This window comes from Mus pahari, chromosome 3 (genome assembly GCF_900095145.1).
Source record: "Mus pahari chromosome 3, PAHARI_EIJ_v1.1, whole genome shotgun sequence".
Classification (NCBI taxonomy): domain Eukaryota; kingdom Metazoa; phylum Chordata; class Mammalia; order Rodentia; family Muridae; genus Mus; species Mus pahari.
This window is the reverse complement of record NC_034592.1, coordinates 102,021,840-102,048,754: the sequence shown is the minus strand read 5'-3', so window position 1 is coordinate 102,048,754 and position 26,915 is coordinate 102,021,840. Positions and strand designations below refer to the sequence as shown.

At 42.0% G+C, this 26,915-nt stretch overlaps 1 protein-coding gene and 1 non-coding gene across 2 annotated transcripts in view; both read right to left on the bottom strand.

Moving 5' to 3' along the window:
* Positions 1-26,915, bottom strand: part of Bub1b (BUB1 mitotic checkpoint serine/threonine kinase B) — a 50,953-nt gene that overhangs the window by 2,831 nt on the left and 21,207 nt on the right. Inside the window, exons 10-21 of the mRNA XM_021193355.1 lie at positions 25,872-25,984; positions 20,287-20,402; positions 18,991-19,040; positions 16,872-16,929; positions 15,999-16,107; positions 12,453-12,715; positions 11,594-11,727; positions 10,783-10,923; positions 10,205-10,305; positions 3,988-4,137; positions 2,469-2,611; positions 694-868 (exon numbers count right to left, since the gene is read on the bottom strand). Coding sequence (XP_021049014.1) covers positions 694-868; positions 2,469-2,611; positions 3,988-4,137; positions 10,205-10,305; positions 10,783-10,923; positions 11,594-11,727; positions 12,453-12,715; positions 15,999-16,107; positions 16,872-16,929; positions 18,991-19,040; positions 20,287-20,402; positions 25,872-25,984 — 1,553 coding nt within the window. The remainder of the gene's footprint in view (positions 1-693; positions 869-2,468; positions 2,612-3,987; positions 4,138-10,204; positions 10,306-10,782; positions 10,924-11,593; positions 11,728-12,452; positions 12,716-15,998; positions 16,108-16,871; positions 16,930-18,990; positions 19,041-20,286; positions 20,403-25,871; positions 25,985-26,915) is intronic.
* On the bottom strand, positions 22,028-22,216 carry LOC115063776. Its single transcript, XR_003843643.1, has one exon. It is a non-coding gene; the product is annotated as a U2 spliceosomal RNA (small nuclear RNA).

The window sequence follows — 26,915 nt, the reverse complement described above, 5'->3', positions numbered from 1 at the left end:
TGGTCATGAGCCCTTCCACGATGCCAAAGTTGTCATGGATGACCTTGGCCAAGGGGGCTAAGCAGTTGGTGGTGCAGGATGCATTGCTGACATTAATGGGTTATTTTTAAAAGCCAATGACAACAGATTGTCTTTGTGGATTTCCTGGATTACCAAATGGCATCAGGACACCTAATGCATTTGCATTTGTGGGCCACCAGCTGTGATCTACTGTGGCCCACAAGACCACTTCAGGTATACCACATGTATCCAGTCAGCAGATACTTCTGTCAGATACTAAGTCAGAAGATATGTTTGCACATAATGCAACCGTGTGAGACACCGCACACCCATCCTGGTATCCTCATAGACAGCACAGCGTTTAATCCTCCCAAGTCTCATGGCCAAGGAGTACAGGCTGCTGTTCTTACTGTACAGTGAGGGGCAAAGAGAATGACTGACAGATGACATGGATGGCGGGGTACAGAAATGGCTGGAGCACTTAAGCCACTCAGTTATGTATTTACATGTCTATGTTTATATCCCTGAGCACTGTGACAGGAAAGATGGTTACTGACGCATGGTGATGCAGTATTTGAAAGTTGGGTCATCTAGGCAAGTGGGTGGCAGTAAACACCAGCTCTCATGGCTTATCTAGACAAGCAAGAGGCTACGAATGCTCTCCATATTTGTCCAGGCTTGTCTTCCACTTACCTGGTAGGGAGAAGAGCAGTTAGCTAGGATCTTTTGTCCTTCCAGGATCTGTGCAGTCCGAAAGCCACTACTGGCAAACGCATCCAGCTGCACCCTCAGGTCAACACTGTAGGAGAAGTCCAGGATCCTCACGGCGTGGTCGTCCTTGTGTACACAGTCATAGGGGTCGTGTAATCTGAGATAACAGAGACAGGCTGTGAGAGCAGCTGCAGAGCCCAGCTTTTTTTCTTTTTGAAAGGGCTGCAGGTGAATCTTAGCCTTTCCAACAGTGCCCTCCAGTGGTTAGCTATGAAAAAATGCACACGGAGTAATGGCAAGGCCAGCCCAAAGGGTTAAGATTTCTTTGGTCACAAGGAATAAACTCTATCTAATGTAACCCACAGTGCATGGCCACCTCAGAACACTCTCAAGCTTTTATACTATGCAGTAAGGACGGGCATTACAAGTGTGTTCTCCCCACTCGGGTGCCACAGTCCTTCTTGTTTACTGTAACAGGTGGGCTTTCCAAGTAGCAAAGGCTCTACCTCTGCAGTAAACAATTTATAAGCTCATCCTCTAGTGAACTGCTATCAATGGGGTTACATTTCCTGTTTCAATTAAACCAACACCATATTTTACCTTACTTTTTTGTAACTTTATCTTTCACTTCATAAAATACTTCAAAACACAAACTTACTATCAAGTAAGTATATCTCATACAATAGTTATTTGCACGACTCTCTAGAAACAATGTGCCTTAGGGGGAAACACTCTTCCTGTCACAAACCTCTATAGCACAAGGATTTTACAATTTACAGAAGCTCCCATTTTTCCTTGGCATAGATCCAACCTAATTTTGCTTTTATAAACTATAATCACTTAAAACATTCTTTTTAAGCTTGAGAGTTTCACAAATTAATGAAGAAGCATGACCTTCCTTCAGCTTTCTATTTAGCTACTAATGTTGCCACAGGCAACACCTCCTCTCCTCCTCTCCCTCTCCCGGGATCAAGCCCAGGCTAGTTTCTCTCCCTCTCCGGGGATCAAGCCCAGGCTAGTTTCTCTCCCTCTCTGGGGATCAAGCCCAGGCTAACTCCTCTCCCTCTCCGGGGATCAAGACCAGGCTAGCAATCACTTTCCTACTGAGCAGTATTCCTACCTCACAATCTCATTTTCCTCACAAGTTATGTACACAATAAACTAACTGACTTCAAAAGTCGCTTTCTTGGGGGCTGGAGATGGCTCAGTGGTTAAGAGATCTTACTGTTCTTGCAGAGGTCAGAGCTCAATTTCTATAACCCACATGGTGGTGTACAACCATCCATAACTCCAGTTCCAGGGGATCCCATGCCCTCTCCTAACCTCTAATGGCATCAAACATGCATGTGGTACATATATATACATGCATACAAACACACATTAAGTAACAAAAGGCTCTCTGGAATTTAGTACTTATAACTCTATATACTATTTCCTGCCAATTTTGTTAAATAAAAGATAATGTCCTTTTACATTTTTCCTGGTGTTCAATTGGAGCCCAGGGCTTTACACATGCAAGGCAAGCCCTGCTTCACCTATATGTTCCCAGCACATATAGCACATGGCAGCTTCACGACCATCTGTCACTTCAGTTCCAGAGGTGCTGACTCCTGTCCTTGGTGGGTACCTGGCATGCACGTGGTGCAAAGACATACAAGCAGAGAAAACACTCTCACATGCTTTCTTTTTAAGGCATAAATACGAGAATTATCCAGCCAGTCAATGAACAATGAAGGAAATAAAAAGGACCAACCAACCTGTTTCTTAGGATCAGACTCCTTGGACTCAAGTCTCCGTGCACTATTTCAGCTTTGTGTAGCTTCTCCACGATTGTCAAGAGGTTATAAATAATCAACACTATTATTTCATGAGTAACAAATTCGCTGTGTTGGAGAAGATTCTGGAAACAGAAAGAGAGAAAACTATTTCTCCAGTTGTCACATCCACAGCACATGCTGGTGACTTTGCTGTGAGCATTCCTTTTGTTTTCTGCTGGAATGCAGCTGGCTCTCCGCCACAACTGGAACACCGAGGTCTCCTTAAGGCTACAAGGACTTAATGAAACTGTGGAGGGAGAGCATGAAGGAAAGGCAAAGATGTTTGCTGCCAAGCTGGAAATCCTTTTCGATCCATGACATTTATATGGTGGACAGAGAGAAAGGACTCCTGCAAGCTGCTCTAATAGCCACATGCATGTTCACCTATATGTATACACACACACACACACACACACACACACACAAAGTAAAACGTTAAAAAATTATGTTGGTAGCAAAACTTGAAGAACACAGCAAAGAATAAAATGATATATTGTGTCTGTATTTTTAAAGGTTTCAGAGGATGCAGTATAGGCAAGACAGATTTTATTTTCCTTTAAATGAATTGATAGTTATTCTAGTTAGGTGACCCATTCATTTCTCCTTCCCACCTCTCAAGATAAAATGCTAAAAAATATCAAATAGGTACTTGATCAAAGCCACTTGTATAAGGGATACAGGTCGTGGTTGCCTAGACTATACTGGACTCTTATCAATCCTCAACACTAAAAACCAAGCAACCAACCAAACAACCATTACCTAAGAAAAGTCATCAATACTTTTAAATTTTAATTGAATTTGTCTTTCTCTACAGATGGTATGTGGAGGTACACCTGTAATCCCAGCACTCTGGATCCTGAGGTAGAAAAACTTCCATAAAGTCAAGGCCAGCCAGGTCTATGCACTTAAGACCAAGCCTAAAGTCTGATCCCTAAAACCTACGCATCAGACTTTATCCTCAGATCTCCACACACACATGCGCGCGCACACACACACACACAGTGTTAAATAAATAAAAATTAAAACTGGACCACTTTTCTTTTTTTTTTTCTGAGACAAGGTTTCTCTTTGTGTAGCTCTGACTGTCCTGGAACTTGCTCTGGAGACTGGCTTTGAATTCAGCGATCCTCCTGCCTCTGCCTCCCCAGTGTTGGCATTAAAGGTGTGCACCACCACCACCTGGCCAGTCTATTCGTATTAAGTATCTTAAAATCTTAATTACATTTATTTTTCTGTGTATGTGTGTGTGTGTGTGTGTGTGTGTGTGTGTGTGTATGCCATGATGTGAGAGTGGAAAGCAGAGAACAATTTATCGGATTTAATTCTCATCACAATATCCCAATTGGGGTTCTGGGGATCCTGCTCAGGCCATTAGACCTGGCAGCCAGTGCCAAGCTATCTCTGCAGCACAGGATGAAATGCCTAGCACAGATGTAGTGTGTGCAGCAGTATCACAAACCTGAAGGGTAGAGCAGTTTATATACTGGTACCAAACAACATGGCCATCTTGGTACTGACAGCAGCTGCAAAGCTGGTCCCAGTCCTCACTCAGACGCTCCTTTAACTTGAGGTTGATATAAAAATCCCATGGGATAAGCTGAGAAGATGCCTGTAAGACAGAATATTTAAAATGGAAGGGCAATTAGAACGTGCTGATTGATTGGGCTGGCAGATTGAAAACACTGTTGGAGACAAGATCTCACTCACAATGTAGCCCTGGATGGCCTAGAACTCTCTCTACAGTACTGTGAGGGAAGTGCTGATACTAAGGTCTAGTTCTCTAATTCGTTCTTGATTTGTCAGTAAAGAAGGCTGGGAGCCAATTGTTACTGGGTGGGTGGTACAGGTGGGACTTCCAAGTCCCAGGAGGAAAAGTCAGACACAAGAAAAGAGAGGGGCTTTTCTGCCATGCTTTGGAACGAGAAGCATGCAGCAACCATGCAGCCATCAAGACCTCGGGGCAGCTAGGGCCTGTAGTCTCCACTAAGGGTGGATAGCCAAAGAGGCTGGCAGAGGCTAGCTGACACAAGCCACTAAGTTTAGGGCAGGAGGAGAAATGGAGATAATAATTGATGAGGGCACGTCTTTCCAGGCAGGAGTTATCTGCGCCTAGCAATTGTACCTAACCAGCAAGTTCTATAGTAATAAAGCTGTCGGTACGTCCTTTATCCGTGGTTCTAGGGTACCGGGAGTAAGCTGGTAATGCAACCCCTCCCAGGGCAAAGGTGGGTAGAGAAAGAAGCCAGGCTGGGGCCTATGGCAATCTATCCTGGAGCCACGCTAAAGCCAAGCAGGAGAAAGGTGGTTACAAAAGGAAGCTGAGTTGGAGGATGGTTGTGATCCATCCTAGAGCTAAGCTGGATGGCAGCACATTCACAGCTCCCGGGCTTAGGTGGTAACGTGCTTTTAAAATTACACGAAGGGCTGGAGAGATGGCTCAGCAGTTAAGAGCACCAACTTCTCTTCCAGAGGTTCTGAATTCAATTCCCAGCAACCACATGGTGGCTCATAACCATCTGCAATGGGATCTGATGCCCTCTTCTGGTGTGTCTGAAGAGAGCAATGGTGCACTCACATACATAAAATAAAGAAATATTTTTCGGGAGGCAGAGGCAGGCGGATTTCTGAGTTCGAGGCCAGCCTGGTTTACAAAGTGAGTTCCAGGACAGCCAGGGCTATACAGAGAAACCATGTCTCGAAAAACCAAAAAAACAAAAAAAACAAAAAAAAAAAAACCAAACAAAAAAACAAAACAACAACAAAAAACCCTACATGCAACACAGTACAAACTAGCCTTGAATTTATAGGGATCCACTGGCCTCTGCCTCCTAGGATAAGAGCGTGTACTACCATGGCCAAATGTAAAACATGTCTTAGTCATAAAGAACAAAATCCTATTGTTTGTAAGAAAGTGGATAGAAATGGAGATTATGTTAGGTGAAATGAGCCAGACATACAAACACACAGAGACTGCTATGATACACAGAATCTCTGAGAAGGGCAGCAATGGGGAGGCCAGGAAGGATGACAGAGGGGGGCAAGCAAGAGTAAAGTGCAATTACACACACACACACACACACACACACACACACACACACACACACACACAACCTGTATATGTTATAATAAAACCCATTATCTTGTGTTGTGGCTGGCCCTGGTGCTGTTTGTATTGTGATGTTAATTCTGCTTTCCCAAGAGGGGTGGTCTGGACCAAGGAATGATCACTGGGTGAGTGGGTGAGTAGGCGGGACTTCCCGGTTGAAGAGAGGAAGGGAAGAGGCAGGAGAAAATTAGAGGCCTTTGGATGGGACAGCGGGAGGATAAGATGTAGCTACTGGTTACACCCAGTTTAGATAGTGAATCTACCAGGATTCGCCACTGGAGGATTTAGATTTAATATGGCTTACAAGATTAGGATTTCAGTTGTTGTGCCCAGTGAGTTGAGTTACCCTTGATTCTGAACTAAGTTTATGTGGTGTTTTGCTTCATGCAGGGGGGCAGCTCTCAGTTCCAGAGAGAATGGTATGGTGACAAAGCATGGGTTTGCCTGATGTGGACCCCACAAGGACATGGGGCTGGCGTGGTACCGACCCACCAGTGGGAACTCAGCGAGCTGGGTGGAAGTTTTGGAGGTCTGAGTCAGTCTCCACAGGGTGAGAACAGGCCGGCAAGCCTGCCAGTGCCTGCCAGAGTAGCGTGGATTACTTATTTAATATTTCCCACAACAGTTTTGTATGTTAACTAAAACCAACTAACCAATCCAAAAGAAAAAAAAATACAAAAGCTGTAGAACTTAGGAGGCAGAGGTAGGAAGAACAACACAAGTTTTGGCTAGCCTGGTCTATATATTCAGTTCCAGACTAGCCAGGACTTCAGAGTGAGACCCTGTTTAAAACAAACAAAACAACAAAACCCTCCACATTTCTTCATTGATGTGAAGAGACACCATGACCAGTGCAACACTTACAACAGAAAGCATTTAATTCGAGGTGTTCTTACAGTCTCAGAGGCTTATTTAGTCCATTATCATTATGGCAGCAGGCAGACTGACGTGATGTCGCTGGAGAACTAGGTGAGAGTTAGATCCTGATGCTTAAGCAGAGAGACTCTGGGCCTAGCATTGGCTTTTGAAGCCCCAAAGCCCACTCCAAGTGACACCCTTCCAAAGGCCACAGCTAATCCAATCTTATCAAAAGGTTACATAAACCTATGAGCCATCCTTATTGAAACCACCACCCAGCCCTTCTGCCACTCCAGAAAATGTAAAGTAAAAAGTAATTTAAAAGCATAATCTGGGCAGGTGGAGTGGTGCATCTTCAATCCTGTCACTCTGCACTGTGAATTCCAGGTCAGCCAGGGCTACATAGTAACACCTTGTCTAAAATGCCAAAACCAAATTACCACCAACAAACACCAAAGCATAACCTGTAAGAAAGGCCGGAGGAGCTGGAGCGAGAGTTAATGCACTTAGAAGACACAAGAGACCCTGTCCTAGCAGCAGAGGGAACCACGCAGCAGCCAAGGTGCTACCTCGGAAAGCCAGCGCCAGCAGCAGCAGCAACGTGAGTGAGGTGCTGTAGCTGCAAGGGTGCCTGAACCCCACTTTAGGCCACTCAGCCTCCAGATTCTCCTTCCTGTTCCTGTAGCCCAGCTTGACAACTGCTCCTCCTCTCAAGAGCAGAAGATCATTTCCAGGTGTAGAACAACGGGCCTAGGCTAAGACGCCAGGTGCCTGGGTGGGGGTGGCGGGTGGGGGTGGGGCTAGGAAGGAGCTTTTCTGTCACATGTGGGACCTTCCATATTGCTTCTCTCCTACACTACCTTCTTCTCATGCCAGCAGTCAGGCATATTCTCTGGGCAGGAAATGAGATCCAGTTCACTTAAGAGAAAAGACTTAACAGTTGGTGGGTTAGCCAATCAAATGCCAAACTACAGTGAAGCCTGTGGCTGTCAAGGTCTCTCTACAAGGTCTCAATTGGCTTTTAGTGTTAACACCTAATTCTGAAGAGAGCCAAACACTCCAAACAAAGTTGCTAATATGAAAAGACAGAATTTTAAAAAGACAAAAAGAGCATGGATGGGACGGGACACAGACTGTTTCTTCCTCCCTTTTAGAAGAACATCTCATGCTAGATGGCAGTGGGGCAGCGCACACCTTTAATCCCACACTCAGAGGCAGGACAGGCAGATCTTGAATTCCAGGTCAGCCTGATCTATAGAGTGAATTCCAGGACTGCCAGCAGAGAAACCCTGTCTTAGAAAAAACAAAACAAAAAAATGAGAGAGTGAGAGAGAGAGAGAGAGAGAGAGAGAGAGAGAGAGAGAGAGAGAGAGAGAATGGCTCAGCAGTTAAGAGCTTAAGAGCACTGGCTGGTCTTGGTGCTCACAACCATCTGTAATGGGATTTGATTTCCTCGTTTGGCGTGCATGAAGATAGACCACTCCTATTTATGAAATAAATACATCTTTAAAAAGGAAGAAAGAAACAAAGAAAGGAAAAATAAAGACAAACATTTATTTTGTGTGTGTGTGTGTGTGTGTGTGTGTGTGTGTGCCCGTGCGTGTGTCATGGCACGGGTATGGAGGTGACAGGACAACCCGTGGGGACTGGCAACATTTTTCCCTGCCAGTTCTGGGACTGAACTTAGGTTGCCAGGTTTGGTGGAAAGCACCTTTATCCACTCAGCCATCTTGCTAACCCAAGAAAACAATTTAAAACTTCATTAATATCTCAGCAAAATAAAAAATATTTCCTCTTCAAAAGAAATATAAAAACCTATAAAAAGGATAGGCTGTGGTGATAAGAGTGTGAGCCTGCAGGTTGTGCAGTGCAGGACTTGGCCGATGGGCATAACCGAGGCAGGGTGCAGTGCAACATACGGTAAGTCACACAGCACATTCATTACGTTCGTGTTATAAGTAACATAACTGATTTAAGGCATATGGGAATGGTGTGTGTGTTATCTGCAATGACTCTGTCAGGTTACAGAAAAGACCTGAGGCCCCTCAGGTGTGGGCGTCTGGCACAGGTAGGGGATGCTTCAGAAGCAGCCGCCTGCAGCTACCAAGAGACAACCGCGCTAAAGGAAAAAAAATGAAGCAGCAGCTAGAGGGGGAATAAAAATATTTTACTTTTAATTTTGCTTGTCTGTGGGTGGGTGAGAACATCCAATTCAGGCACCCTCAGAAGAGGGTGCTAGAGTCACAGGTAGTTGTAAGCTGCCCACCGATGGTGTGATGGCTCAGTGGGCAAAGGTGTTTCTCACCAACCCATATGATGGGAGAGAACTAAGGCCCACAATCTGTCCTCTGATCTATACACATGAACACAAATAAATAAATCCTAAACAAAGAAATAGTTGCACAGGGAAATCTATGCCCTAATATGAGAAATTACAAATTGAGAAAGCAGAAAATTGAAAGAAACATCTTTTTTTCATCATAGAAAATATCAAGCCTGAAAGAACTCCCAGACTGAGTGAGAGGTGAACTGTCTGCCTAGCACGTGGATGATAATAGACTTATATTACAGCGTGGAACTCTTATATGCTGGCCACAACAAGACTTCCAGGATCTAAAGATAAGGGGAAATTTCACACAAAGCCACTAGAATTATAATGACAGCTGGTCATGGTGACACAGGCCTGTAATCCAATTATACAGGAGGCAGAGACAGGAGGATTACTGGTTTGAAGCCAACCAGGCCTACATAATGACCTTTATCTTACAACACTAAGACAACTGACTCTCACCAGAGTAAACTTCTGGTCACACAAAAGCCCCATTGCACTTGTAGAACCCAATGGCAGAGTGGCTGACTCCTGACCCCCTTTCCTTCATCCCTTTGTACTGTTTTTTTTTTTTTTGTTTTGATTTTAGCACTAGCCAAAAGCTAAAGACTGTGAGGCTAGACCCCAACCAACTGAGAAAAGACAGAGTCACCACATCACCACTAAAACCCAGTTGAGCATCTGTGTTCAGGTGTGCGTGGCTTAGGGGCTAGTAGCACATCCTCTTCCAAACAAAATTCCTTTGCTGAGCTTAAAAAAAAAAAAAAAAAAAAGATCAGGATGGCAAAGGGTTCAAAGGCAAGGTGAGGAGTTGAGGGTATACCTCCGTGTATGGCGTTTGCCTATGGAATGCCAAAAACCAGCCAGCCAAATAACAATAAGAAAACAAACAAAAATCAAGCACAGTTATAAAATAAGGCTTTAAAATTCTAAAGAAAAAATTAATAAAGAATTCTGTATCCAGCCATGCTACCAATAATGAAAAGATGGAGAATAAGGAATTTTCAGAGCCAGAGGATATAAAGAACCTTGGCCTTCAGTTCCTCAGAAAGGCACTAAAGGATATTCTTTTCCAAAATAAGAGGAATTAAACCAAGAAAGAAATGGGAGGAAAAAGGGTATCTGGGTTCCAATGTAAGAAAAACAAAATGAGGCTTCCCCACAGTGACGGTGAACTGAGATTTAGAATACAGTCTGTCCTGAGCGGAGCAGTCCTCATTCCCCAGGGCCCCTTTCCTCAGAAAGAGAAAGCTGGGAGAACAGAGTAAGCTTAGACACAAGAGCACCTGTGCACAGCCACCGCTCATTTCTTAGCTCTGCTCTTGCCCTAGAACAGTGACTGCTGATCTACAAGGTGATGAGATCAGAAAGGGCCCACCTCACCTTTATCATGGTTAGCTCTGCAGAGTTTCTTGGTGCCACCCACAGTAACCTGTAATCTTCACATGTTAGGTGCTCTTGTTTGATGACGTAATCCTCGTGACCTGTTGAGAAGGTTTGGTTCCATTTTAAGGTCACTGAATATATGTAGGTCCTTACACTTTACCTCCTGGCTAAGTGTGAGAGGTACTAGTGTTTTGCCATTAAGTGGCATCTGGAATACTTTTCAGTTTTTATATAAAAATCCAAAGGAGCCCAGGACAGATGGCAGTTAAGAGGACTTAGCACTCTGGTAGAGGACTCAGGTTTAATTCCCAGCACCCACATGTTGTGAATGCAGTAAAGGGATCCAACAGGCATCACATACATGCAGGCAAAACATTAAGTAAATACATAAATCTAAGAAAAATATTAAAAGAGGGGAAAAAAAAAAGAATTATTGTTCCTGTGGTGTGAATGTATCAATGTGTTAACCTCTCTAATGCTATCTACTACAACCTAGGAACACTCAGTGTTCAAGGGCCTGTGCATTCAAATCACTTATCTGTATGTGCAAAAGGACAAGGATTCCCACTGCTTACCTAACTCAATCTCCTTCCCTATTTCCAGCACAGGCATCGGTCGGTCTTCCACAGAAAACTCTGCAAAACCACTTAACTCTGGTAGGGATTTTAACAGTTGTAGGCGATACTGTGAACACCAGGGTGACTGAATAGCATTTTCTGTGGAGAAAAGAAGTTGAAAAAATATATATAAATTAATGTTTAAGACACCGTAGTAAAGGGCTTGGTGGTTAAGAGCACTTCTTCATCTTCCAGAGGATCTGAGTTTGGCTTATGTCTCAGAGCTCACAACTGCCTATAATCCCAGCTCCAGGAGACCTTATGTCCTTTTTAGCCTTTGTATGATCTGTCTGTCTGTCTGTCTCTGTCTGTCTGTCTCTCTCTCTCTCTCACACACACACACACACACTCCAGAAAGGGGGCAGGAGACAGGCAGTGGTTGCACATATCTTTAATCCCAGCACTTGGGAGGCAGAGGTAGGCAGATCTCTGAATTCAAGGCCAGCCTGGTCTACAGAGTGAGTTCCAGGAAAGCCAGGGCTACACAGAGAAACCCTGTCTCAGAAAAACAAAACAAAACAAAATAGAACAGGTGAGGGGAGAGGAACTCCAACATTACAAAATCACCACTGCTAACCTGAGCACATTCATTTGCTCTGGGCCTATGAGATTCCATTGAGTTAGTGCTGGTTTACTCGAGAAACAGTACAACTGGGGCAGGGTCGGCCTGCGGAGGGACTAATTGGCCACTGGGGCAGGGTCGGCTTATGGAGGGACTAATCGGTCACTGGGCAGACTCAGAAGCTCGCTGTTGGCTGGAACACTCTACCTGCTGCGTCATTAGTCAGCTCCAGCTTCTCCAGAATCTGAAAGCCTTTGATGGAGGATGTACTGGTAGCCGAGGAAGAAGACCTGGAGAAGCCGGATGAGTGGATGGCCTCACGGCTGTCTTCAATAATTGGGCTGCAAGAAACAAGAGTGAAGCCATCCTCAGGACAGTATACTCCAAATTCTGTCAGAACTTTATATATTCTCTTAAAGACGATGTCAAATCCCTGGAAACAGAGTTCAGAGGGTTGGTTGGGAGGTACCATTGTAGGGGCTAAGAACTGAGCCTGGGACCTCCACCAGAGCAGCCAATGCTTTTAGCCACTAGCTATCTGTTTAGAGTCCAACTTTATACATTTTTAAATTATAAATTTTATACTGAACTCAACTTGTAATAGAATTCATTTTTATTGGTCTCGTTTTTAAAGTACATCATTTTCCCCAAATCAGAAATGGATTAAACCTGTTTTAGATTTATTTACTCTATGTATATGAGCATTCTGCTCACAACTTTGTGTACCATGCATGTGTCTGTACATGTAGAGGTCAGAAAGGGCAATGGATACCCTAGAACTGGGGTTACACAGTTGAGAGTTATCACGTAGGTGTTGGAAATCAAACCCAGGTCCTCTACAAGAAAGTGCTCTTACCTGCTGAGCCATTTCTCCTTCATTACCTGAGTCTCATAACCAGCACAATTTACTTCTTCTAATGCTCAAATGCAAACCAATCAATAACCTTCACCGACACAGTGCCTGGGTCAGACTTACTCTGACTGAGCATTTGGTAGACAGTAAGAGCCGATACCTGATCACTGTAATTGATAAGCACACAGACCAAGAGAGAAACACTCCAATCACCTCAGCTTCTTTATGCTGAGGGTCTGGTGATGAACAGTGCAATGACCCTCAGTGGCCTTCCCATCCAGATCCTCTTCCTGCAACAGCCCCTCAGGATCAGAAGCGATGGCCTTCGAGGACAGTATCTCATGGAAAGGCGTAGACGCCAAATGAGCTGCTCTAGCAAAGTCACAAGTGTCCTCAGGGTTGGGACACAGAGTCACATTTCTGAAGCCAGTGATGATGGCATCTTCACTCAGAGGCTCCGTTTCCGTAAGTTCATCCTAAAATAAAACAAACATGCCTTAGCTATGACAGCTCCACAAACGTGATACAACACACATGCACAGTTTTTAAAAAACTTAAGACTATCAGATCATTGACATGAGATTTAGAAATAACAAATCAGGACCTCAAGCTGAAGACAATTTAAAAAGAACAGGCCAGAACCTCCCTGAAGCCCCATCCTCCCTGGCTAGGCCATCCACCATGCACTGGGCGGTATTCTCCAGAACACAACATGTACTGCTTGGTCTCTTCAAGCGCTGTGCTTTCCATAGCAACCGGGGAACTAGCTGAATCAGAATAACTTTCCCAAATTATTTAAAACAAAGGGGAACATAATGTGTGGATTCCTTCTCTGGAAATTCAAATCTCATAAAACTGGAGTGGAGCCTGCGTGTCTTCCGTCATAAAAGTCTCCTAGGCTCTTCTGAGTCATTAGAAATTCTACATTTTAGATATAAAATAGCATCACCATTCACATCAGTCTAGCGATAAAATTCTGTGCACTTTATCAGATAGAAAACATTTATCAAAAAGATAAATAAAAAGAGAACTCTATTCACAAGTCACTGACATCCAGTGACTTGGGTCTTTCAAATTCAAATCAGGTAAAAAAGACTCAAGACTCTAGATGGAAAAGAACAGGAGGGGCGTTAGCCAGCCCAGAGAGTAAAACAGCTCACAGCCAGCCTGGTGACTCCAGTTCAATCCTGAGACTCACATAGTATAGAGACAACTTCTGCCCTCATACACACGCACGCGCGCACACACACACCCCACACATAAACACAAAACAATGACATGGAAATTAAAAAAAACAAAAAAAAAAAAAACAAAGAAAAAATGGTTGGTCTACACAATGTTTCCATTGCCACAACAGGCATTTTACATATATGTTGGGAAAAAAAAATGCAAGTGAAAAGACTGTCAAAGTAGTGACCCCCCCCCCTTTAAGACTTTTAGATATGGGAGGCTGGAGAGATGGCTCAGTGGTTAAGCATACTGACTGCTCTTCCAAAGGTCCTGAGTTCAAATCCTAGCAACCACATGGCTCACAACCATCTGCAATGGGATCTGATGCCCTCTTCTGGTGTGTCTGAGAATAGCTACAGTGTACTCATATACATAAAATAAACCACTCTTTTTTTAAAACTTTTTTATTAGATATTTTCTTCATTTACATTTTAAATGCTATCCCAAAAGTCCCCTATACACCCCCCTGCCCTGCTCCCCTACCCACCCACTCCTACTTCTTGGCCCTGGTGTTCCCCTGTACTGGGGCATATAAAGTTTGCAAGACCAAGGAGTCTTTCTTCCCAATGATGGCCAACTAGGCCATCTTCTGAAACATATGCAGCTAGAGACACGAGCTCTGGGGGTTCTGGTTAGTTCATATTGCTGTTCCACCTATAGGGTTGCAGACCCCTTCAGCTCCTTGGGTACTGGAGAGATGGCTCAGCTGTTAAAGGCTAGGCTCACAACCAAAAATATAAACAATTCTTTAAAAAAAAAAAAAAAAAAGACTGAGATCTAATTCATTACTTCACAGTGTGGTGTGCATCTCAGGGTTCTAGTGTGTTCACACCAGTGTGCTATTCTGGTGGAAAGCTAGCACAGTGCACCCCAGCGCCTTGTGGTCACCCTCTCTATAACTCCCAACTGCACTGATTTATTATGGACACTTTGTGTAAATGGAAAAATATTTACTGTTAAGTTTCTTTATATCACACCAGAGCCACACATTTCATGTTTCTGAGTGGAGAAGATGATATTACCTGTACCAGGCAGGGACAGCATGGGAGTCACTTCCAAAGCAGTACTCTCCAGACACACGGTTCCACTTACGTGAAATGCCTAGTTTCCTGCCCTGACCGTGAGGGTCAGCCATGCTGTAACGCACGTCAGCCTATCATTCGTTCCCTGGAATCGTCAAGTGACACGCCACTGTGCTGGTGTATATTTGGTTTATATCATTCGTTCCCTGGACTCGTCAAGTGACACGCCACTGTGCTGGTGTATATTTGGTGTATATCATTAGTTGATCACATCTAGGTTGCTCTCTACCATGAGTAGTATTTCCATACTAACTGTGTATGAGTTTAGTTATTATGGGTATGTCATGGATGAGATATGCTGTGGCTTCTAGTAACTACATTTAACTAGTAAATTTTTTTTTTCAAGACAGGGATTCTCTGCGTTGCCCTAGCTGTCCAGAAACTTGCTTTGTAGGCCAGATTGGCCTTGAACTCAGAGATCCACCTGCTTCTGCCTCAGCACTGGGATTAAAGGTGTTCACAACCACCGCCTGTCTAGTAATTATTTTATGCTTTTATTTTCTGTGTATGGATGTTTCACCTATGTGTATGTTAACATATGAGTGTAGGACCCATGTCAGCCACAAGAGGGCTGTGGACGGTTTGTAGGCTGCCAACTAGGGCTGGGAATCATACCCAGGTTGGTCCTCTGTGAGAGACAAGTTCTCTTAAGGGCCCCTAGCTTTAACATTTTAAAGAATGACCAGTGTGTTTTACAGAAGGACTGTTTATGCAATGTATGAAGGTTCTAATTTTCTATAACCTTTGCCCGCAAACATTTGTTATTATCTGTCTCCTGATTACAGGCTTTTCAGCAGGTACACTGTAGTATCTCACCGTGGCTCTAATTTATGAATATCTTTTTATGTGCCTAGTTCACATTAGTGATTTTAATGTTTATCAAAATCTTTTTTTTCTTTTTTTCCCTTTGGGTTTTTCGAGACAGGGTTTCTCTGTGTAGCCCTGGCTGTCCTGGAACTCACTTTGTAGACCAGGCTGGCCTCAAACTCAGAAATCCGCTTGCCTCTGCCTCCCGGGTGCTGGGATTAAAGGCATGCGCCACCATGCCTGGCTATCAAAATCTTTTGGACAAGATCTAGCTATGTACTCAAGGTAGCCTAAAACTTACTGCACAGCCTATGCTGACTTTAAATCTGAGATTCTCCTCAATTCCACTGTCCATTGAGATTACAACATGCAAGTTTCAACATTTATTGAACGTTTAAAGTTTGTTTTAATTTTATTACACCTATTTGTCCGTCTGTGTCAGGGAGAGTCATGCAATGGTTAGAGGACAACTTGTGGCAGTCAGTTTTCTCATTTCACCATGTGGGGCCCAGGGACCAATCTCAGGCCAGTGGGTGTTGCAGGCAGTGCCTTTACCTGCTAAGCCATCTAACCAGCCCAATGCTAAACTACTGAGATATCTGAGTGAGATAACCCACCAAGTCCTTTTATGTTAACTTACACAAACATCAGGAGACATATCCTCATTTGTAGTGACGACTTCTGTAGTTTTGAGAACTGAAAGGGGTCTTCTCTGGGCATTGAGAACCCATGGACCATCTGTAGCAAGACTGCGAAAAAGACATATTCCAGTTAGCACTCCCTGTTATTGCATACAGAAATAACAGAAACTTCTGATTTATGCTTTTTTAGGTTGTTTGTTGAGATAAAATTGTATTATGTATCCCAGGTCAGCCTTGAACTCATGATCCTTCTATCTCAATTCCTTCTTCCCAGCCCTGAATGTGTACACCAAAGCACCTAGCTACCCTCACTCACAAGTCTAAGATACTGGGGAACAACATGGTTCAGTGGGTAAGAATGCTTCGTAGTAGAAGCCTGCTAACTTGAGTTGTATCTGAGAGACCCAATGGTAGAAAGAGATAGGCAATTCACAAAGTTGTCCTCTGGTTTCCATATGTATAGACTGGCATGTACCATATATTTTTTGCACATATGTATATAATACATATATACTATAAATATATATGCAAAATATATAATAAAACTTTTAAAGTACTTAGGATAAGAGTCTGGGGAGATGGTTTAGTTTTAAGTACTGGCTGCTCTTGCAGAGGACCTAAGTTCGACTGCCAGCACCCACACGGAGGCTCACAGCTGCTTGGTGATTCCAGTTCCAGGGTATCCAACACCCATTTCTGGCCACCTTGGTCACACAAATTGTGTACAGATACACACACACAAGCAAAGTACCCATACACATTACTTTTTTTTTAAATTAAAAATTTTTTTAAGTCTAAAATTTTAAGTTAAAAGGTGTATATATATAGAAAGATATATTTCTTTATAACAAACAAAAACAATAAGACCAAACCTTTTGTCCTTTTTGTCTGAAAGAGACTTATCAAAAGTGAAGAAAGGCATACTGGAACCTATAGAAAGAGAAAAAAGTTTTAGGAGTATTTAATTCTTCAAGAAAACTACAGAAAGTAGTTAATTCTGTGTTGTTTGAAAGAAAAGCCACAATTGAAAAATGATTTTATTTTTAATTATATATGTATGTATGTGTCTTGTGTATGGGTATATTACATACAGATCAGTGAGTTCAGATATTTGAAGGTCAGAAGAAGCACAGATCCCCTGAAGGCACACAATGTATGAGTGTCCTCTAGAGCAACAGTACTCCTAACCACTAAGCCATCGCTCCAGCCCTGGATTTGTTCTTATAAGAAAAAAGACATATACATGTAAAGATCATTTCATAATAATTATCTAACCATGCATGATCTTAATTCTTCTATGTTCCCCAGCCTTGCTACCGACCCTCAAATCCAACCCAACACAGATCCAGAAAACTTCATTTCATCTGCAAATGTTTCAGTATGTTTTCTAAGCTTCTTTAAAGGTTCTTTTTATTATTTAAGACATAATATCTATATAACTAACAATCTCTGAATACCTGCCAGTTCTACATTTTAGAAACCATTTCCAATGTTTTTTTTAATGTGTCTGAATTGGAAATGCATAATTTGATCTGTATATTGTTGATGAGTCAAATGCCTTCTGAGGCTGATGAGATGGCTCAGTGGATGAAAGGCTTTTGTCACTAAACCTGACAACCTGAGCTTGATCCTGGAACTGACTCCCGAAAGTTGTCCTGAGCTCCACATGTGCCAGGCCATGCAAATGCGCACATACACAGATAAATAAGTATATAGATTAATGTGAGAAGAAAGCCTAAATCTTTTTTTTTTTTTTTTTTTTTTTTTTTTTTTTTTTTTTTTTTTTGGTTTTTTTGAGACAGGGTTTCTCTGTATAGCCCTGGCTGTCCTGGAACTCACTTTGTAGACCAGGCTAGCCTCGAACTCAGAAATCCGCCTGCCTCTGCCTCCCGAGTGCTGGGATTAAAGGCGTGCGCCACCACGCCCGGCTCTAAATCTTCTATTGTTATATTTATTTTTGCTCTCTTCATGCTGGGTCTTGTCAACCATCTTCCTCCTGTTGTTGAACACACACCTCCCTGCTTGCACCCCCTGATATTATAGGCTAGAATTAGAGGACACTAGATTGATGTTTTACAAAAACTACTTGTAGGTGGCTATTCATGTTTTTACCATTTAAAACATCTTAGTGCGCTTCAAGTCTTTCTGTTTAATATCACTGCTGAGCCATCTTATCACTTAAGTCTCCTTTTACTTATATTTTTCATAGCTTACAGTTTTTTTTTCTTTAGTAACTTGTACACAACAATAATCACTGATGTAAAAAAAAAAAAAAAAACTGAGAGGAAAATGTGGAGTCTTTTTCAACTGAGATTAACAGATGGGAAGCCTAATACTTTTAACATATTGTTAGCAGAAAAGAAAACCAACCTGAATATAAACTAGTTTAAGAGTTTAAGACAGTCCCCTCTCCCAAGAGCTGCTTTCCTCAGAAAGCTGACTGTTATGTTCGTCTACGTGCAGAGTAAAATAACTGTTTATTTTCCATATGTATCAGCATATTTGTGTAGTCACAGTGACTGTGTGAGGTCAGTGGGTTCTAGGGATAAAAATGCAGGTGATTTGGGCTCTACAAGTGCCTTAACCTGTCAGGATACTCCGCTGGCCCTAAACTAAGTATTTCAAAGAAGTGAAAAATCTTATGAAAATATTCTCTCAAATCACATGTGATACATAGTATGTGTCTGCTCTGTCTTCTTATAATTACTTTACTATAATTAAGAAAAGCATTTCCTGGGCTGGTGAGATGGCTCAGTGGGTAAGAGCACCTGATGCTCTTCCGAAGGTCTGGAGTTCAAATCCCAGCAACCACATGGTGGCTCATAACCATCCCTAACAAGATCTGACTCCCTCTTCTGGAGTGTCTGAAGACAGCTACAGTGNACTTACATATAATAAATAAATAAATCTTTAAAAAAAAAAGAAAAGCATTTCCTGTTACTATGTAATATATTTGTTGTATTTCTCAAAATGCTCTCAAATACAACTTACCTTTAGAGTCAGGCTGTTCTTGCAAAATGTTCTCAGCAGATGAAATTTCCCTGTGAAGAAATTTGTTAAAGAAAAAAAAAAGTGCTCAATACCCACAAGAAGAACCTTCCGTTTTAGAGAGAAGTTCACATTGCCCAGGGCATGCTCCACCTAACACAGTGGACAGGGGTCTGGAACTGCTACCTCCCCAAAGCCGAGGCAACAAGCAGATGCCTCACAATCAGCCATACTGCTTTAAAGTCTGAGGATTTTCTATTAAACATAATCTTGTTCATCCAATTGAAGAGGAAACCATCCCACACTGAAAATGCTATGAATATGTGATAATACAAGAACAGTTAAAGCAGATTACAGCAAGTTAAGCCAACAACTTCACAAAACAAAAGTAACAGCACCACAGAAGGCACATGTTAGTGTGAACAGCAGATATTTTGTGTGGTAATTATTTGAGCTTTGATTATTTTATTTTATTTTTGTTTTAAAAGACAGCATTTTTCTATGTAATCCTGGCTATCCTGGAACTCATTCTGTAGACCAGGCTGGCATCAAACTCAGAGATTTGCCTGCTTCTGCCTCCTGAGTACTGGGATTAAAGGTATGCGTCACACCATGCCTGTCACATCACATACAAGTATGTGATGTGCTTCCAGTGTGTGCCCTCACCCAGTTTGCTTTTCTGAGATGCTCCTTTTTTTTTTTTAAAGTTTTTTTTTTATTATTATTATTATATGTGTCTGTCTTCAGACACACCAGAAGAAGGCGTCAGATCCCATTACAGATGGTTGTGAGCCACCATGTGGTTGCTGGGACTTGAACTCAGGACCTTCAGAAGAGTAGTCAGTGCTCTTACCCGCTGAGCCATCTCTCCAGCCCTTCTGAGATACTCTTACCAGACTGTAACCATTAGACTGACTGATCACTCTGCCTTGGCCACCTGAGTACTAGAGTCAGTTAGGGAATATGCACCACCACTAGTCTACTTTTGAGTGAGGGTGGGGACAGGGACTCATGTACCCCAGGCTGGGCTTCCAGCCTTGAATTCTTGATCCTCCTGCCTCCACCCCCCAAGTGCCAGTGTTACACGCATGTACCACTATTGGCTCAACAAACATTTATTTTATTTTCACCAAGAAAAAGACAGTAGCATGTATTCCGTCTTAGCATGAAATCCTTATGTTAACATTTGTACAACTCATCCCTCAGGAATGTGAAAGGTTAAGGAGATGGCAAGCGGCCAGAATCAAAAGTTTGTTCTATGATCTGTGAGCACCATGCCTTCCATCACAGTGGTCTTACCTAGGATTCGAGCTTAGTGAACAGATGGAACAGGACAGAGGAACTCCCGACATTTCCTGAGACTCTGAAGCAATCTGCCATCTGGCTGGGTCCTCTGTAAGCATCTTTTCTTCTTGCTGCTTATATTAACATAAATAAGACAAATGTCCCTCCCATACAGAAAATGCTATTTTTAAGTTACAGTGCCAAAATTTACTTTACCACTTTCTAGACAGCTGCCAACCACATCAGACAAAAGGTCTCTTATAGAGAGAATCTCTTGGAAGCATCACCTATCAATAAAAAGCTGATTGGCCAATGAGCTGAGGCAGGAAAGAGAAGGTGGGAGTTCCAATAGGAGAGGGAATTCTGGAATAGAGTCAGGCACAAGAAGAGATCTGCCCCAAAATCTTGAGGAGACAGACACATGAACCTGAGGAGAGGTAAGTAACCACATGGCAGGACTTAGACTAGCTTAAACTGGATAACTGGGTTATGAGCTAGTAGGAATGAGCCAAAGCTTGTGGCCTAGGCATTCATTCGTAAGTAATTCAGTCTCAGAGTCATTGTTTTGAGAACTTGGCCACAGAATGGTGTGCAACGGTGGGCATGTTAGCCAAGCACAGGGCATGAGAAAGCCCAGCAGAAAAGCCGGGAAAGGAGCTGGAAAGGCAGGAAATCAGCCCTTCCCAGAGCCGGATCAGCCTCCCTAGCCGGCTGGCAGGCAGGGGGGCTAATTCCCTTAGACAGAGAGCAAGCTGAGCCTCAGGCACATCCCCGCAGGCAGAAAAACTTCCCAGAGCTGGGGCAGATGTGCTCGGCTCTCAGCCAGAACCCGAGGGTATGAGGCTTAGCTCTCAAGGAAGTGCAAACCACACCCTCAGTCCAGAACCGGTAAGGGCAGCCTGCTAGACTGAGTGGAAGAGACCGAGTTAGCCACAGAGACAGGTGTTGGCCTTAGGAGCCTGCAAGACACACATAACAGCAAAAGGAACTTTACCTGGAGCTGCAGTGGGACTCAAAAGCCCCAGACTTCTCTGAACTGGTAAGGTATTAATGAAAATACAAGAGGGAAGCAAACGTACAAACACTGGGAATAAAAAACATATCATAGAAAGAAATCATTTGAAAATAAGAAAGAAGTTCTTAAGAGTTAGAAATTAGATGGGCGGTGGTGGTGCACGCCTTTAATCCCAGCACTTGGGAGGCTGAGGTAGGTAGATTTCTGAGTTCAAGGCCAGCCTGGTCTACAAAGTGATTTCCAGGACAGCCAGGGCTATACAGAGAAACCCTGTCTCGAAAAACCAAAAAAAAAAAAAAAAAAAGTTAGAAATTAAATAGAAAAATATTTCTATGTTAAAAATGGAAAATGCAATGATACAGTGTATCTGGATCCCATATAATTTTTTCTTTTATCAGCATACAAATAATTATTTTTACAGTCAATGACTATACTTTCATATATCCTTTTTAAAAATTTTTTATTTATTTTTAAAGCAATTATGTTTAAGATTTATTTATTTATTATATGTGTGTACACTGTAGCTATCTTCAGACACTCCAGAAAAGGGCATCAGTTTTTTGTTACGGATGGTTGTGAGCCACCATGTGGTTACTGGGATTTGAACTCAGGACCTTTGGAAGAGCAGTCGGTGCACTTAACCACTGAGCCATCTCACCAGCCCCGCATAACCTTTTTCAAACTTTAAAAAAAAAAAAAAAAAAGTGATTCTCTGACTTTCAGACAATATTTATTCCCCGGAGGGGGTGCACCGTTCCTGGAGGTACTGCAATACCAGGTCGATGCGTGGAGTGGACGGAGCAAGCTCCTATTCCAACTCCTACTTCCAAAACTCCATTTAATATATTGTCCTCGGATAGAGGACGTATCAGATATTAAACTGATAAGAACAGATACTACACTTGATCTTAGCCAAAAGATCGAAGCGATCGTATATCCTTTTAATCAGAATAAAGAACCGGCAGAAGAATCCAACTTGGAATCTACACTAACAGCAAAAAAGGTCCTTCCAGCTGAGAAAGGTCCACGCAGGCTGGAGGAATTAGAATGGCAACCATAGAGATGAAATATTAGAATTAAGAATACAAGTTAGGTAAAATACTACTTTAAAGTGATGTCATACAATAGATTATATGTTTTATTTTGTAGAGCCTGGAGAATTAAGATATGTACATATATTGATACATTATACTATTGATACATATTCAGAATTCCAATCGGTTTCTGGCTTAAATTCTGAAAAGGCTGACTCTGAGATCCCATGTATTGGAGCTGGCAGCTATCTTAGAGACGCCTTTGCAGATTATGCTGATGATGCTCAGGTATGAGTATCCATTAGAATACAACAATATTTTAGTCATCACGACATAAAATCTGTTGCAGATTTATCTTACAATCCTACAAGTCAAACAATTATAAAAGATCTAACAGGACTTTGAAGGAAATACTCATAGAAAAGAAGAAGGATATGATCTCCCAGAGATAGATTAAAGGATGTTTCATTGACTTAAATTTTTTAAAATGTCCAATGAGACAGAGAACACTGCTGCTAAGATACACTGTATTATAGGGGAAAGACCTGCTGAACTAATAAATCAGCCTGTTTATATTAGGTCGTTGTCCTAACCTCAGAATGGAAGGAAAATGTGATACTTTGGGGGAAAAGATTTTGCCTTTGTTATAAGAGGAGGAAATAAAAGCTGTGGATTCTCTCCAAATTGGTAAAATTCAGGTTTGCCAGGGGGGAGGGGAGGCACCTAAAGAGCTAGGCTGTACCCATGAAGGAAGAAACCAAGAAGAAAACACGTAACATAAATTGCTGATCCCTCTCCATGGGAACAGCTCTGAGACTGGTCAAAACATGAAAGTGTCTCCAACCAGGACTTCAGCTATGCATAACCAGTAAATCCTGTTGGCTACAGAATCCTCAGGACTAATCATGCCATCCTTTCAAATGGCATAGATAGAAATTTATATTATAGTTATATAGCCCAAACTAACTCAGACAGATGCCTTACCTGCTTGAATAGAGAGCAGAATCATCCTTAGTTTATTATGTACATTGCACATTCCATACTTATGTTAAAGCAGAAATGTATACTACCTGTGAAAGTTTCTATCTTTACAGACCCCAGTGACAAGATTCGCCCTGGGGATGCTGAGAAGGATGCTGAAACACTGGAATATATTTTTTTCCAGCATCCTGCCTGATCCTACCTCAGAATGCCTCAATGCTGTTTTCTCAAAAATCTACATCCAGGACAACTTCAAACCAGCGAGTGAGATCAACCAGCACCATAGACTGTTCCAGTCAGGACTTCATTTAAGCCATGAACTTTCTCTGCACATAGAAACTGGACGGCAAATGTTACAGCTAGCTTTCTTAAGGCTAACCAATATCTCAATTTTCTTAGCACCCCACCAAAAGGAAAATGATGCCTCCAGACAGCAGAAAGCAATTAAGAAAGCAATGCTCCCTTCCCAAAAGGTGGGCTAGGTGGTTTTGGTAGTTCAATGAATGTTGGATGTTTGTCTCCATTCAAGGGGAATGGTTACAAATATTTGTAGTCTTGAGCAGGAAGGAAACAAAATAAGGGGGTTTAGATTCAGGGATTTCTTTTTCTCTTCCTTTTTCTTCCTCTATCCTTCTTTTTCTCCTATCTAATGTTAGGGGGAAAGAGAGGAGAAAGAATGCAAAGGGAAAAAAGGAGGGATATAGGAATAATATGGGATTAATAGGATAAAAGGGTAGATTATTGAATCTACTTTTAGACCAAAGAACATCAAACAAGAGAAATATTTTTTACATTGGTATGGACGTTGTAAGTTGACATAGATAGGATTATATTTTGCTACAACATACTATGTATATGTTTCAGCTCTTGTTTAAGGTATTGTACCTATGTAATGTGAAGTTCTAGTCCTGAAAGCTGCTATTGCAAACTATTCTGGATGATTTTAAAAAGTTAGTAGTCAGACAACCAAACTCATTAAAGTTAAAATGTTAAGCTAATTAAAGTTAAGATGTTTTTAAAGTTGAACAGACAATAAACAGCTAGAAACAATGTTTGCCTATTCTGATATACTCTAGATAGATGGTCTTCAAAAATCTCAGTGATCCATAGAAAATGGCATGTAAGGATGTTTTATTTAACAAAAGGTCTTTTTTGACAAGACAGGTCAGCTCCTGGCAGCCCCCAATTCTACTTCAAAGAAGATGCTGAGCACTAAAGAACCTCCTTATGGAGTTTATTGCCCTTGTTTTAACTGCTGACAGCATGCATTTCAGGTTGGACAAATGAGACACAGGGAAGTCAACTGCTGAGCTTTGCCAAGACAAGGTAAACAGCCCTTTGTAGATCCTGCTTCACAAAAGAGTCTGTCAGATATACTGGACCAGAACACTCAAGATGGATGTTCCAATGTTACAGAGACATTTTGGGGGACTGTACAGAACAGACAGTTTCTCTCTTACTTTTATAGTTTTGGAAGTTGCTTGCCTGCACTTCCCACACTCAGGTAGTATTTACCCCCTCAAGTCTCTGATGGGGTTAAAGATTAGTTATAGTCTCACAATTAAACTCAAGTTGTAAGGATTTAAGATGTTTAGGTCTAAGATGTTTTTAGGTTAGGAATGCCAGGTTATTGTAGAAAACAATCTGGACGCAGAACCCTGAACTCACCAAGACAGAATAGATGATAGAATACTGTCTCCAAGGTTGCCAAGAGACATACGGCCTGGACATTGTGAATGTAACCTTACCTGATAGTTTTCATAGTTGTTATTATTGTTTATAGTTTATTATTAAAAGAGAAAAAGCCTTTTATTGGATTAAAGTGGGGCAATGTAGAGAAAATCTCTTGTGTAATGTATGGAAACATTGCTTGTCGATAAAAAGCTGATTGGCCAGTGAGCTGAGGCAGGAAAGAGAAGGTGGGAGTTCCAATAGGAGAGGGAATTCTGGAATAGAGTCAGGCACAAGAAGAGATCTGCCCCAAACTCTTGAGGAGACAGACACATGAACCTGAGGAGAGGTAAGTAACCACATGGCAGGACTTAGACTAGCTTAAACTGGATAACTGGGTTATAAGCCAGCAGAATGAGCCAAAGCTTGTGGCCTAGGCATTCATTCATAAGTAATTCAGTCTCAGAGTCATTATTTTGGGAACTTGGACATGGGTAGAAAAGCCTGTGGTTACAAGTGTTGCCGATAATTTAGGTTCCTAGTCACATTGCTACTGTTGTACTCAACTGAACAGTGGTAAATATATATTGAATTTTAAAAATTAACCCCATTTTAATGGACCATGACTAAAATAGAAAGTTAATATCAGCATTAACAACAAAAATGTAATCGGAAAGTCAATGAATTACATCTCTTATTTCACAGGCCATAAATCCCATTTAAAGTCACTTGTTAAATTACTTTCCTGCTACTAGTAACTAAGAAACTACTTTTTTTAAGGTTGGGTATCAAAGATAGAACTCTTTGATACTCAAGCCTGGCATGCTTGAGTTTTCTCTATTAAAAAACAGTCAAATAAATAAATAAATTAATTGAAATGAAATGAAAAGAAAATGTACCTGGTCACCAGCTCTTTCTTGCTGAACAGTCTGGATTGCTTTCAGCTTCCTCTCCATCTCTTCGATCTGCTTCTGCATTTCCTCCCTCTTCTTTGCGCTGGTCAACAGCTCGGCTGGAAACAGTGAAATTAGCTGAGGCATTTCATTTCACGACTCATCCTGTAAAACCAGCCTCTGAGGCTCATACCCTCAGCGTACAAGTCAATACTAATAAAAAGGAGAAGAGGCAAAGAAGGCCCTCAATTTGAGGTCTGCTTCTCTATTCTTTTATGTATCTAGTCTAGAAAAAAAGGAATACCTGCAATGCACAAGTACAATGGAAAATAGGTCCCAATGATACAAAATCCTTGGCCATATGAAGCTAATATCCAAGTATGTCAGAAACACACAAAGTAATAAGAGAATCATTTAGCGTTCTCAGCTAGCTTGGGCTAAAAGCAAGACTTTCTCAGAAACACCAAAAGTATCCATACAACAGGGCATGGAATGTAGTTTAGTTGGTAGTGTGCTTGCCTAGCATGAAACCCTGGGTCTGTACGAATGAGGCTGGGTGATGCATGCCTGTAAGCTCGGTACTTGGGAGGTAGAGACAGGAAGATTCAAAGTCAATATCATCCCTAGATACACAGTAAGTCCAAGGCCAGACTAAGTTACAGGAGTACAGTTCTTAAACAAACAACCAAAACACCCCCCCAAAACACAGCCCAGTAAGAGAGCACTTGATTGACAGTGCAAGCCTGAAGCTCAGTACTTACTTAGTACAGCAAAAATGTCAAACAGCAACAGTACCAAATGGAGGGTACTTATGGAGATGCTTAGGAGATGAAGATATGCAGGTGGGGTGGGGCAAGGGGGGAGAGATGGCTCAGTGAGCCCCGCCTGCTCTTCCAGAGGTCCTGATTCAATCCCCAGCAACCACATGGTGGCTCACAACCATCTGTAATGGGATCCGATCGATGCCCTCTTCTGGCATGCAGGTGTACATGCAGATAGAGCACTCCTAGACATAGTAAGTAAATCTTTTTTTTTTTTTTTTTTTTTTTT